The 14,512-nt window shown below is 35.1% G+C and overlaps 1 protein-coding gene across 3 annotated transcripts in view; it reads left to right on the top strand.

The window, feature by feature from the left end:
* The window catches only part of RUNDC3B (RUN domain containing 3B), a 183,363-nt gene extending 171,428 nt beyond the window's left edge, over window positions 1–11,935 (top strand). For all 3 annotated transcript variants that reach the window (XM_006834325.1, XM_006834324.1, XM_006834323.1), the window contains one exon: window positions 11,790–11,935. In XM_006834325.1, coding sequence (XP_006834388.1) covers window positions 11,790–11,935 — 146 coding nt within the window. The remainder of the gene's footprint in view (window positions 1–11,789) is intronic.
* The last annotated feature ends 2,577 nt before the right edge of the window (window positions 11,936–14,512 follow it).

Below are 14,512 nucleotides of genomic sequence, written 5' to 3'. Positions count from 1 at the left end.
TTATATACATATATATATACTACTAAAATTATTAGACATTAAAAGTTAAGAAAACATTCAGGGTTTCCAGGCAAAAATCTCAAACAGCTTACAAGGAAAAGGGAATGAGACTGACAGTAAACTTTGTAGTTGTACAAAAACATAACAAGCCATCTGAAATGCCAAAGAATTTTAAAAGAGAATTAAAAAAAAAAAAAAAACTTATCTGGAAAAATAAACACAGCACATACAACAAAATAAAAATGCCATACTTGTGAACACCAAAAATTTGCAAAATTTCATGGTAAAAGGGAAATAATATAGAGGAAGAAACAAAGTAAATATACTAATATGCATGGTAACTGCAGTGAAACCTTAGAGAATTAAAACTCAACCAGACTACCTTTTTTTCTCAGGTCTCTCAAGTTTTCTGCCACTGACAGGGTACAGTCTTAAAACTTTTCTATCCCCTTTGATGAAAAATCCTGCCTTATAAACCTCCAGAAAGTGATTTCCATGTTTATCCAAATTAGGTACAGATATGCGCATACATTATTCAAAGATGCACATACATTATACAAATTCACTTTTTATTAAAACATCTAATTTCAACTGTTTAAACTGTTAAGTTTTTTTGTTTTGTTTTGTTTTATTAATGAAATTCTGAAACAAATTTCTAGGTCTGTCGCCTTATCAAAAAACTTTTGGTCCAGAGAATGGTAACCTGTTCTTACAAAAACCAACACTGCAAACATTTCCCCATTTCATTTTAAGTGTCCTTACTTGCTGAAAGTGAAGAAGATTTAAACATTTACTGATGAAGATCAAAGAGCACAGCCTTCGGTATGGATTGCATCTCAATGTCAAGAAAACCAAAATCCTCACCACTGGGACCAGTAAACAACATTCTTATCAAAAGAGAAAAGATTGAAGTTGTCAAGGACTTCATTCTTCTTGGATCAACTATCAACATTCATGGAAGCAGCAGTCAAGAAATCAAATAACTTATTGCATTAGGCAAATCTGCTGCACAAGACCTTTTTAAAGTGTTGAAAGCAAATATGTCAGCTTGAAGACTAAGGTGCACGTGACCCAAGTCATGATATTTTCAGTAACGTCATATGCATTCGAAAGCAGGACAGTGAATAAGGAAGACCACAGAAGAATTGATGCTTTTGAGTTATGGTGTTGGAGGAGAATATTGAAAGTGCTTGGGCTGCCCAAAGAACCAACAGATCTGTGTTGGAAGACGTGCAGCCAGAGTGTTCCTTGGAGGCCAGATGGCCTAACTTCATCTCTCATACTTTGGACATATTGTCAGGAGGAACCAGTTACTGGAGAAGCATACCATGTTTGTTAAGGTGGAAGGTCAGAGAAAAAGAGGAAGACCCCCAGCGAGATGGATTGGCAAAGTGGCAGCAGCAGTGGGCTCATGCTTGACAAAAATAGTGAGGTTGGCCCAGGATCGGGCAGTGTTTCATTCTGCTGTATATAAGGTCGCTGTGAGTCAGTACCTACTTGATGGCACCTAACAACAGCAAGGAGTCCTGGAGCAAAAAGTCAGTTTGAACCACAAGGTCAGTGGCTCACCAGCTGCTCCTTGGAAGCCCTATACAGGGCCACTAAGAGTCGGAACAGACTTGACAGCACTTAACAACAACAAAGGAGCTCTGGTAACACTGTGGATTATGCATCGGGCTATTAACTACAAGGTGAGAGGTTCAAACCACTACCCACTCCCTGAAAACCCTATACGGTGTCACTATGAGTCAGAACCAACTTGGTGGCACACAACCACCACCACCACCAAGGAGCCCTGGTAACACTGTGGGTTATTCATTGGGTTTCTGCTAACTACAGGGTCAGCTGCTGCTAACCCACAAGTCAGTTCAGAGGAGAAAGCTGAGCCTGGCTGCTCCTGTAAATATTTACCATCTCAGAAACCCTGCTAGAATCTGTATGAATTGGAATTTACTCAGTGGCAGTGGGTTTGATTTGGGTTTGGTTTATTAGGAGCTCTGGTGGTACAACAGTTTCAGTGGTTGGCTGTTAACCTTGAGATTGGTATTTCAAATCCATCAGCTGCTCTGCTGGAGAAAGACCTGGTAATCTGCTTCTATAAAGATTATAGTCTTGGAAACGCTACGGGGCAGTTTGACTTTGTTCTCTATGGTTGCTATGAGTTAGAATCAACTCCATGGTAATGAATTTGTTGCTTTTTTTTATTAGGCATTGCACAGTATAATACATTAGTCTCATCGGCATTTGCAATGCTTCTAGGATTATATCCCCCTTATTATCTCTTTTCATTTTGTAAACCAATTTTGAATAAACCAGTTTTTTTAGACTCCCCACAGCTATATTACAAGTGATTCCATGATTGTTTTTGAAGTCCTGAAGACACCTGTTTCCATTGCTGTTGCTTGCTGCATAGGTCCTGAATTGGGAACATTTCAGGATTACGCTTGGAGAAGCCACTGAAAAACAGATATGTTGATTTCTGCATTATTTCCATCACTTCTTTTCTTGATGTTTATATTGATTCTATTCATGTATTTTTTTCAGTTATTTTATTGTTTTCTTTCTTAAATAAACTTGTGTGGGTTTTTTTTTTTTTTTGGCCACATTTGAACTTATTTATTATGCTCCCTTGTTTTTTTTTTTTTTCCTTTTCAGTTATTTTGATAATATCACATGCTTCAAAGATAAACTTCTAACTCTCTTGTTCATGGCTTGAAGGAATAGCTTTTTTTTATAAAAAAGGAAATAAGTTCTTATAAAAATAAGGAATTTATGATCTTCTGAAAAGTGTGAATATCTCAAACAAAAAAAAATTAAAATGATCAACATCAGTATATGATTAAGATAGTACTCCAGTAAAATCTACCACTCCTCTGTCAGTTTGTTGTGCTGGTGTTGGTGGCTTGTGTGTTGTTGTGATGAAAGGTATTTTAAGTAACAGCAGGGTCACCCATGGTAGACAGCTTTCAGCTGAGCTTCCAGACAAAGACTGAGTAGAAAGGAGAGGTGCTCTATTTTGGAATGTTTAACCAGTGAATAGTAGTGGGACATTGTCAGATAGCACCAAAATATTGAATATTGAAACATTATGAGCAGCACTAGAATATTGTCAAATATGGAGTCCTGGTGTGGCGCTGTGGGTTAATGCTTGGGACTGCAAAGTCTGTTTGAATTGTGAGGTTGGCAGCCTCTCCTCAGAAACCTTATACAGGGTCACTATGGGTCAGAAACGATTTGACCGTACTCAGCAACAACAATGTTGGATATAGTGCTGGAAAATGAGCCCCTCAGGTTGTAGGCTGAAATGGACTGGTATTGGCTATTTTGAATCTGACAGTCTTGTGGTTTACTATGCCAGAATCAACAACTGAAGAAGAATGGGGTTTCATTCATCATCATAAAAACATTTGAAGATCTATCTTAAAGTCTAATGCTGTGATACGATAATATCCATAGTCTTCCAAGAAAGACCAAATATATGCACCAACCACTAAAGCCAATGATAATGAAAATGAAAAATTCCACCTTCTTCCTCACTACATGGTAGTGTAGTGGATTACGAGTTGGGTTACTAACAGCAAGGTCACTAGTTTGAATCTATTAGGCTGTCTGTTGCCTTAAAGATTTTCAGCCTCAGAAATCCCATACAGGGTCGCTATGAGTTGTAACCAACTCAGTGGCACACAACCACCACCAATTTCTTCAGTCTGAAGTTAACCAAACATGGATCAAAGTGTATTGATAATTACTGGTAATTAGAATACAGAAATTGGAGAGAGAGAGTCTTACTAGTTGGAAAATACGGCTTTGGTGGTAGAAATAATGCTGGGGATAACATGATAACATTTTCTAAGACCTACCACTACTTCCTTCCAAATACTTTTTTTAACAACATTAAAGATGACTGTACACATGGTCCTTACCAGATTGTATACAAAGAAATCAAATTGACTACATCTGTGGGAAGAGATAGTGGAAAAGCTCCATATCATCAACCAAAACAAGGCCAGGGGGCAGACTGTAGAACTGACCATCAATTGCTCATATGCAAATTCAGACTGAAGCTGAAGAAAATGAAAACAAGTCCATGAGAACTAAATTATGACCTTGAACACATTGCACCTGAATTTATAGAGCATCTTAAGAACAGATTTGATGCATTAGACATTAAAGACTGAAAAGTTGTGGAATGACACTAAGGACATCATACAGGAAGAAAGCAAAAGGTCATTAAGAAGACAAGAATGAAGGAAAATCACATCTTGAAATGTTGAATTCCTCCCTAAAATAAAATTATGTGGTGATGAAATTTTATATTCTCTTCTCTGTTTGACTATAAAGTGCTCTTTTGAAAAAAGCTTTAGCCAGCCTTCCTTTAAAGAATAAAGTTGTTTTACCATCATACACGTTTTAGAATTACACATCATCATAATTCAGCTTTCTTTTGCATTTCTTTTACTGTTTGACATGCAACATGGGAAATCAACATCCAAATGTATTTTGTGAAAGACTATTTTTCCTTTTGAATCCTAAAAGGAATTTTTCTTTTTTAATTCATATTTTTGTAGACTTTATATGTGTTTGCAAATTTTCTTCAATTCTTGCTATATGAGTGTGACAAGTCTTTGTTGACCTTCTATTGACTATTGTTTGATGCAGTTATTTTTCCTCAATTATCTATAAAATCCAGAGAAGCTTCCAAATCTAAGCATTATTAGTGCTAATACAAAAAATAGTTTCTTTATTGTATACTTAAGCTGATTTTAAAAGTAATGCTTCTCCTAAACTATATAAAATATTTAAAAATATACTCATTAAATGTAGATGGTAAAAATAATGGGAGAGACTCTTAGTTCAATTTTTTGGTCATTTTTTTCTTTAAAACAGGGTCATACTAATTATAGTGAGTAGTAAACACTCTCCATCATTTTGGTCATATCTACATACCACAGAAATGGTTTGCTTAAATTTTTAACTCATATTTTAAAGTAAAATAAAAATTTTAGACTTATGATACCAAAAAAAGGATTGCAGGAAAAGACCATAATATATGTTTGAGGAGACTCTGAAACTTGCTCTCCGCGTAGAGCTGCTAAAGCATATGGAAGAAGTGAGGAGGTAAAAGACCTGAACAGAAAATTTCAAAGGACAACTTGAGAAGACAAAGTCAAGTACTACAATAAAATGTGCAAAGACCTGGAGTTCGAAAACCAAAAGGCAAGCTCATGCTCAGCATTTCTCAAGCTGAAAGAACTGAAGTTAAAATTTTAAGTCTTCACATTCAATATTAAAGGATTTTATGGACAAATTGTTAAGTTCTCTTCACTTTCCCCAAGCAAGGTTGTATCATCTGCATATTGTGGATTGTTAATGAGTCTTCATTCAGTGCTGATGCCATCCATGTTCTTCTTCATATAACCCATCTTCTTGGATTATTTGCTCAGCATACATATTGAATAAATATGGTGAAAGAATATAACCCTGGCTCAACCTTTCCTGATTTTATATCAGCCAGTGTCCCCTTGTTCTGTTCAAACAACTGTCTCTTGTACAGGTTTCCTCATTCTCTGCGATGTTATCCATAGCTTGTCATGATCCACACACTCAAAAGCCTTTTTGTGGTCAGTAAAGCACAGGTATACATCTTTCTGGTATTCTCTGCTTTCAGAGGACTTAAAACATTTACTGATGAGGTTCAAATACCACAGCCTTCAGTATGAGTTGTACCTCAATGTAAAGAAAACAAAAATTCTCACAACTGGATGAATAAATAACATCAAGAAGAGACTGAAGTTGTCTAATACTTCATTTTGCTTACATCAACCATCAATACTCATGGAAACAGCAGTCAAGAAATCAAACAACATACTTCATTAGGCATGCATGTTGCACAAGACCTCTTTGAAGTGCTCAAGAGCAAAGATAACCAGTTTGAGGACTAAGGTGCACCTAACCCAAACCATGGTATTTTCAGTAGCCTCATATGCATGTGAAAGTTGGCCCGTGAATAAGGAAGACTGAAGAAGAAGTGATGCATCAGAGTTATGGTGTTGGAAAAGAGAAAAGTACCATGGACTTCCTGAAGAACAAACAAATCTATGTTGGAAGAATTATAGCCAGAATGCTATTTAGAAGACAAGATGGTGAAAGTGTGTCCTCATACTTCAGACATACTATCCGAAGTGACCAGTCCCTGGAGAAAGACATCATGCTTGGTAAAGTGGAGGGCCAACAAGAAAGAGGAAGACCAGACCCCCAAAGAGATGGATTTGTGCAGTGGCAACACAATGGACTCAGGTGGAACAATGATGGTGAGATTGATGCAGGACAAGGCATGTTTTGTTCTGTTGTGCATAAGGTAGCTACGAGTTGGTACCGACACAACAAAATTAAGAAAAAAACATGAAGAATATTTTACTTTTGTACACACATCTAATGTGTTCAGTAAGGAAATGCTTCTGTATTTTGAGGGCAAAACAAGAAATTTTAAAGGGAAAAAGACTCGTGGAAATGAAAGTGGATATTTTGGAAATACTAATAATGTGTATCAAAATTACAAATAGATAATTGCTAAAAATTAAAGATAAAGAGAAAAGTAAAACTAAAGACAAGGGAAAATGTAGGATTTGCAAGCTTTTAGTGAAAATACAGGAAGTTAAAAACATCGTTTACAGGAATAAAATTACAAGCAGAAAATAACAAAAGGGCAAAAAATGGACATACTCAGAGAATTGTAATGTCTCACAGGAATTAAAGGATTGTATGTGTGTATGTGTTCTTGTCCTAAAGCCAACATCTAACTTAATGGAGAAATACTATGATCAAGAACAAGGTGTTCACCACTACTTATACTTGAAGGATTCGTTAATACAATTGGAGAAGAACATGCACATAAAGATATGAACAAAGGATAAGTAGTACAACTAAATATGCAGATGACAAAGTATCTCTATCTTTGGAAAACACTAAGGAACAAATAATGAAACTAATAGACAAAGTATTCCTGCAAAGTAGTGAAGTTACTGTGTATGCCTTCACATGCAAAAGCAATAACCAGAGATTATACAAATAGTGTAAACATTTCCTTATTAAATTTACTTTTATGAGGAAAACTGTAACATATTCCTGAGACACTCGTAGAATCAAGCAGATGGAAATACTTTGTCAGTTTTCAATAATTTAGAATTAGCAGTGCTACATATTCTTTTAGGAGCTCTGGTAGTATAGAGTCGGGCTGCTAACCTCAAGGTCTACCAACTGTTCCTTGGGAGAAAGATGAGGCTTTCTGCCCCTGTAGAGATTTATAGACAGACCTATGCAGGGTCACTACTAGTTGGAACTAACTATGACTCACGGCACAGAACCAACACCAACACCATGTATGCTTTTACTTTCTAATGCATCAATCACAAATCCAGTAGTTTATGCTGCAGACGTATAAATATACATATGCATATGATTGTTTTGCTCAGTAATTTTCACTTAGTTTCTTCTGTGCATTCTGTACTTTTCCCTAGATACTTAATACATTTTAAAGACATTTATCTAGGTACCCTCCTTTTTAATATTAAACTTCTTACTTTGAGATAATGGCCGATGAACAGATAATTGTAAAAAATAAAACAGCTGTCACAACCATGAAACATATTAATACAATCCATTGGTTTCAAAGGAACATAGCAGACCCCATTCACAAATTGTGTTTGTTTATTCTGCGCTGTCTGGAGAATACTTAAAGGACTGATGCAAGGAAGACCCCTATAATGGCTTCAGTTAATTCAGAACCTACTCAGGAAACAAAGGTAGCAGAAACTTCTCAAAAAACATTGTAAGGTAAACAAACAACCCCAGCAGCTGCCTTCAGTAAAATAGTGATGATATCCAGTTACATAAATAATAATACTGTTGCCATGAGTTGGTTCTGTTGGTGATGCTGTTTGTGTCAGAGTACAGTTGTGCTCTTTATGACTATAAGTGGCTGATTTCTTGGCAGTAAATCACCAGGTATTTCTTCTGAGGTGCCGCTAGATGGACCTTTCATTTAGCAGCCAACTGCTTAACTATGTGCACCACCAATGGACTCAAAGATATACACTATACCACCTAAAACTTGGGAGGAAAAGTCAGGGAGATAATTTGTGAAATTAGGGCATTCTAAAGTTTCCTGGAGTGCAACTGGATTGGTAAATGCCTTGTCACTTCCCCCACCCCAACCTTTTATTTTACATGATTTCAAACATACAGACAAGTTGAAGAACAAGATGCACCTATATATCCTTCACCTAGATTCACTTGCTGATATTTTACCACATACGATGTATTTTGCTGTCTATCTTGTTTGCACATGCTTCCACCATTTATCCTTACTAGTCTACTTTTTCTTTTTTCTTCAACTATTTGAAAGTAAATTGCAAGTTGTAGGCATCATGGTATTTCACCTCGTAATACGTTGGCATGTATCTCCTAAATATAAAGACATTCTCTTAAAAAGTTTTATCATTATTACACTTAGGACGTGTAACATTTGATATTACCTGTTAAGAGTTTGGGTGCTGTAAGCAGTTTGCAGTCTGCTCCTAGCTTTCTAAAGGCTAGCAATTTGAAGACACCAGCAGCTCTGTGGAAGATAGACCTGGCAATTTGCTTCTATAAAGATTACAACCTATGGAGCTAGTCTGTATACATGGCATTGCTATGTGTTGGAATTGACTCAATGGCACTGGTAGTTCTGGTTTTATATTACTTGATAGGTAATTTACATTGAAGTGCCTCCACTTATGCATCTCTTCAGAAGGTCACTGTCCTGTTTGGCCAGTGAGAGCCCCTAAGAATGGCTCTTGCCTCCATTTGACACCCAAGTAATTTGTTAATAGCTTCGTAACTTTTTGGCAGCACAATATTCTGGATTATTTTGGTGCCTCTCATGTTCCATACCTAGGACCCGTTGTTTCTCCAAGTTCTGTCTTAATAATAGAAGTGTTTATGGAGACCACAGTGTGGACTTTAGGAATGCTTATTGCTATTGAATTAGTCATTGTTTCTAGGTCTTTTCAGTGGCTAGCGCTAATAATCTTTTTCTATAGAAAATTATAAATTTATTCTGATGTGTTATAATTAAAATCTAAGATCCAGGATTTTTACTTATTTGATTTTATATTTTTTTTCTTATGAAAAACTCTGGTGACACTGTAGGATAAGCATTGGACTGCTAACCGTAATGTCAGCAGTTCAAACCCACCAGCCATTCTATGTGAGAATGATGAGGCTTTCTGCTTCCATAGAGGATTATATGAGTTGTAATCAGTTTAAGAGCAATGGGTACAATTATACAGATATAATTATTTCTTTGATTTATTCCACTAAACATACTGGTTTCAAAATAATATTTCATTAAAATAGCCTAATATTTCTTTGCAATTAATTGTTTTTATCTTGAGATTATACCCCTGTAAGGAATTACAGTCAAATTCTGTGCTTAAAGTTTATCTCATTAGGCTCCCCGCCCCCACTATTCTTTTGCACTTAACAGTATATCCTGGAAATCACTACCTTACAGTATACAGTGCTGTTCCTTTCTCTAATGTTTTATAGCTATATAGTCTCTATTGTAAGGAGCTCTGGTAGCGTAGTGGTTGCGAATCTCAAAATCAGCAGTTCGAAACTATCAGCTGTTCCACGGGAGAAAGATGAGGCTTTCTGCTCCCATAAAGATTTAGAGCCTCGGAAACCCTGTATAGGGTCGCTATGAGTCGGAACCGACTCCATGGCACATGACAACAACAACAGTCTCTGTTGTGTAACTATGCTAAATACTTGAATTGTTGATAGTCTTTTGTAATCTGTTTAATCTTATAATTTTGTAATCTATTTTAAAATACATGTGATTAGCAGTAAATAGCTTTAAAAGACTATGGTTGTGGGGTCTGTAATGAAGAATTGGGAGAGGCTATCTAAAGCAGTCAAGTGTTTGGAGCATTTATCAGAACTCCAGGGTTACAAAAGGTGATTAGAACATCTATACCTTTTGCCTCTGGCATAACATGATAAACAGTTGAAGTCTGAATGTAACTTTAGAAATAATGTGTGTGTGTGTATATATATATATATATATATATTATAATTTTGACCTGAGAAGAGTCTCTCAGCTTAAACATTAAAAGAAGGATGCTAATGATATCTATAATTTTTGGGTCCTGACAGAACATGATAAACATCTTAAATCTGAATGTTTTAAAACTATTTTAAAAATAGTTTAAAACTATTCCTGCTCTGTCGTTTTGTAAACACTGTATCTTCCAGTTTTTACCTACCAGTAAAACTATGGATTTAGCAGTTAATCTTATTTTGATATTTGTTCCTATTTTACAAAGGAAAGAATGGACTCAAATGGTCACAAAGTTAAAGAAATCCCAGATGCTATCTTGAGTTCCAGAGTCCTGGTGTGGCACTGTGAGTTAATGCGCCAGACTGCAAAGCCATTTTGCAATTGCAAGGTTGGCGGTTCAAGCTCACCCGTGGCTTCTTGGAAACCCTATAGAGGGCCACTATGGGTCAGAACCGATTCAACAACACTTAACAACAATCTTGAGTTCTACTGCGTTTACACGGAATAATCCATTCATTAATTATATAATTAATTTGCATCTACAGTGTGTTGGGAATAAAGAACATAACTAAAAACCACTACCATATAGTATGACAAGGTGGGAAAGTACAAAGGACTATGGGAAACAATGTATGTTTAGAAACATCTGTCTGGTTCAACTTACACTTCTATAACTATGCTTTCCATCTACTGTGAAAATCTGCTAATGTCAAAAACTTAGCTTTCAGTCATAGGCCAGCCACTCATAGCTGGTATTTGTGCACTCTGGGTTTAAAATTAACTCAGCTATGAAGTTTCAGAAATAGACCGTCTACCATTCCTCTTGAATGGTATTGAAGTAGAGCACTTAAAGTTCTTAATGCATAGCTGTTGTTTTTTGTTACATGCTGTCAAGTCAGTTCCAACTCACAGCAACCCTGTCTAGGGTTTACAAGGAGCGGCTGCTGGATTTGAACCATCAACCTTGTAATTAGCAATACAGTGTTTATCCAACAGTGTCACTTAGTAGGTGCTTGAGTTGTTGTTATGTGCCGTCAAGTCGGTGCAGACCCATAGCGACCCTGTACAGGGTTTCCGAGGGTGTAAATCTTTACGGGAGTAGAAAGCCTCATCTTTCTCCCGCGGAGCAGCTGGTAATTTCGAACCGCTGACCTTAAGGTTTGCAGCCTGATTCGTAACCACTACGCTACCAGAGCTCCTTATTGTTCAATAAATGGAAAAAGTTTCCCAACATCAAGCCCTTCTATTGAATTGAGGCAGTGTAATATGGCCAAGCTCAACATGCTTCCTGTGCATTCATTACTTTACCTAACTCTGGATTCCCTGGTATTTCTGAGGCCTTGGCAGTATTACTGTTAATTTCACGTACAGTTTTTCATTATCCTTTATTGACTGAACATTCACGTATCCCCCACAAACTAGGTAACTTTTTAGTTTTACTCTTAAAACATGGAGTTCCAAACATCCATATCTAAAACTTTTATAAAAACAACGAATAATGCCCTATATTGTTTTTAGAGTGACTTTGAAACATTTCAGAGGTCAAACAATAGGTATCTTGGTGTTTTCATAGCAATATATTTGCTATATTTTATAAAATTTGAGTTTCTTATGGTTTTATGGCCTAATTTTGGTATCATTCTTCAAGGGCAATTAATGATAGTTATTTTATCCCAATTTTCAGGTAAAGAAGACACTCCTTCATTACTTGGTCTCTGTGGCTCTCTAACATCAGTGGCAAGTTACAAGTCACTAACAAGTCTAAAATCTAATGACTACCTTGCAAGCCCTACAGCAGAGATGACAAGTCCAGGCTTAACTCCATCCTGAAAAATTTTTATGTGAAAGCAAGATGTTTTTATGTTGTACATGTTCAGTTTATATGTTTGAGTGCTGAGAAGACCTTTGAAGTTTTATATTGTTCTGGCACATCTGGAATTCTATCTAAATTACAGAGTTCGGTCTACTCTATGTAAACTTATGAGTGAAAACCAATGACCCCACCATTTTTCATATTAAAAATTCTCATCTTTGTTACTAAAGAATGTCACTAGGGAAATGTTAAAAATGAATAGGCATAAGCAAAAGGTCTAAAGATCCTTGAAATTAATAATCTATCACAAACTGTATGTTTTATTATTCAACTGATTTTCACTTATTTGCTTAAATGTATCTTTAGTCACCAGAGACTGGTATTTTCTTACTCTATTCAATGACATTTTCCACAGAAAAATGACTTACACATTTTCTTGTTTCATTAATTTCTTCCAGGGTTTTGATTATTTCTCCAGATGAAGGTCCTCAACTATGCTTTTAGTTTTCCTTTAACGTTTATCATTTGGTATCAAATTTACATTACACTTAACATTTTATAAATTTGTAGGAATGTGGCATTTTTAGGCTATTACTAATTTATTAAGGCCACAGAGAAAGTATTTTACAGTATTTTAGGCCATTTAGATACACTTAAAATCTTTGTTTTCCCAAAATTTTATCTTAAAAGGTTATTAATTTTAAAATATGATCAAGTATGCCTCAACAGTTGGAAATATAAAGATGTAGAAAACATGTTGAAAAAGTATTTTATCAAAATTTCAAATTAAGGATTTGAGAAACTTAGATAAAGGTCAGTAGGTAATCATCATACTTAACAATAAATGTTTGTGAGACATGTAATTTTTTCTCCCCTTTGCAACAGTGAATTTTAATGTGTATATTTTATAGCCTCTATCATTAATCATGCCATAGTGTCATTTTAAATTTAATACTAAAAATTCCTAACACTTCCAGCAGTAACTGATTTTCTTCTTAAAAAAGATGTATGATCCTTATTTTATCTTCTTCACAATTTTTGCAACAACTGCAAATAATCATTTGTCCCTAAAAATTCAACCATATTGATAGGAAACGTATTTAGTATATTTTCTAGAGAATATGAGGAAAACATGTTTAGTTGTGCCAAAGAAGTTTTATACATTGTTTACATGAAGAGGCTACAATATTTATAAAGGACTTCCAATGGTATTTTTGTTAATACAATATTACATTCAAGCGTAGTAGCTCTGACATACAGAAAGAATGTTCCTCCCAAAACAACTTACTGAGAAGAAGAGCTCTGAACTTGTCACATTCACTTTGTGTTGTAAATGTAGGACTGTGGTGATTGCCTGTAATATTTACAGGTTAGTGTCATAATCTGGAATTAATAAATCCAAATTATGCCATTTCAAGGTCAAAGAATGCCTAAAAGTCCTTAAAATGTTATCCTAGATGTGCCAGAACATACACAGATTTCTTCCTTTAGTTTAAGGCTTTAAGACTTGTAGAAATGCAAATATATATTTTGAAGAAAAAGTACCTTTAATCTATTATCAATCCTAATACATCTTACTGTGAATGAGATATCCAGAGCAGTTTTTAATCAGCATGGGGGGTAGAAGATAAGACATGAGGATGATAAGACCTCAGGAGGAGTGAGGGAAGAAATGGTTAAAAAGAACTTCAAAATTTAGTCTGGCCTGGGTATTGCTGCTTTCCTAAAAACTCAGAATATTCAAATGCTTTGTCATTCATTCATGGTCCACTCAGCTGACATTTAGTTTTTAAAAAAAAATCATTAAATTTTTCCATACATTTTTATAAGAAAGGAAATTCAAGATTCCATAATTGATCAATTTTTTCAGATTTGTCTATTGTATACAGTTAGTGTGTACTGCTAATGCAGATTTCAACATGGCATCTGACGATCATGACATTTCCTCCTTTCTTGGAGCTCTTGGTATAAAATTCATCTGCTATTGTGAAATTCAGATTTCTACAGTTTATTTAACACTAGTTATAGAGTTGTTTGTTAATGTTTGCATGAGGAAACAATATGTCTCAATCTTTAATTTTAGATGGTAGTGTTTATTGTTCACAAAGAATGCTGAATTATATGCCAAAATATTTTCATGTGTATTTTGTTGCCTTGATGTATTATGTTTGTTGCATGTATAGTAAACATTTTGTACTATGGCATTAGTGATCTTTTTTTTTTTCAATAACAAAAAGTTTCCTGAAAATTTGTACACTGAACCTTTGTTTCAACAGATTTGGCAAATGTGTGTTATTTCACACCTAAAATACAGAACTGAGGTCAGCGGTTGAAACCCACCAACTGCTCTTCAAAAATCCTATACAGGGTCCCTATGAGTTGGAATTAACTTGACATTAATTAACAAAAAAAATACTATAATTAAAATGGAATTTAGAGAAATCCTTACTTTAATTCATATTAAATTGAATATTCTTTTTGTTAAAAAAAATCACACTTTAGAACAGGCAACATCTATCAAAGCAGTAGTTTTGTTGTTCTGATTTAACTATATCATAGCCATATCGTCTTTTGTAAAATAGAAAATATTACCA

Source organism: Chrysochloris asiatica, unplaced genomic scaffold (assembly GCF_000296735.1).
Source record: "Chrysochloris asiatica unplaced genomic scaffold, ChrAsi1.0 scaffold00010, whole genome shotgun sequence".
Classification (NCBI taxonomy): Eukaryota; Metazoa; Chordata; class Mammalia; order Afrosoricida; family Chrysochloridae; genus Chrysochloris; species Chrysochloris asiatica.
The sequence above is the reverse complement of the archived record's forward strand: the minus strand, read 5'-3'. Positions and strand labels throughout refer to the sequence as shown.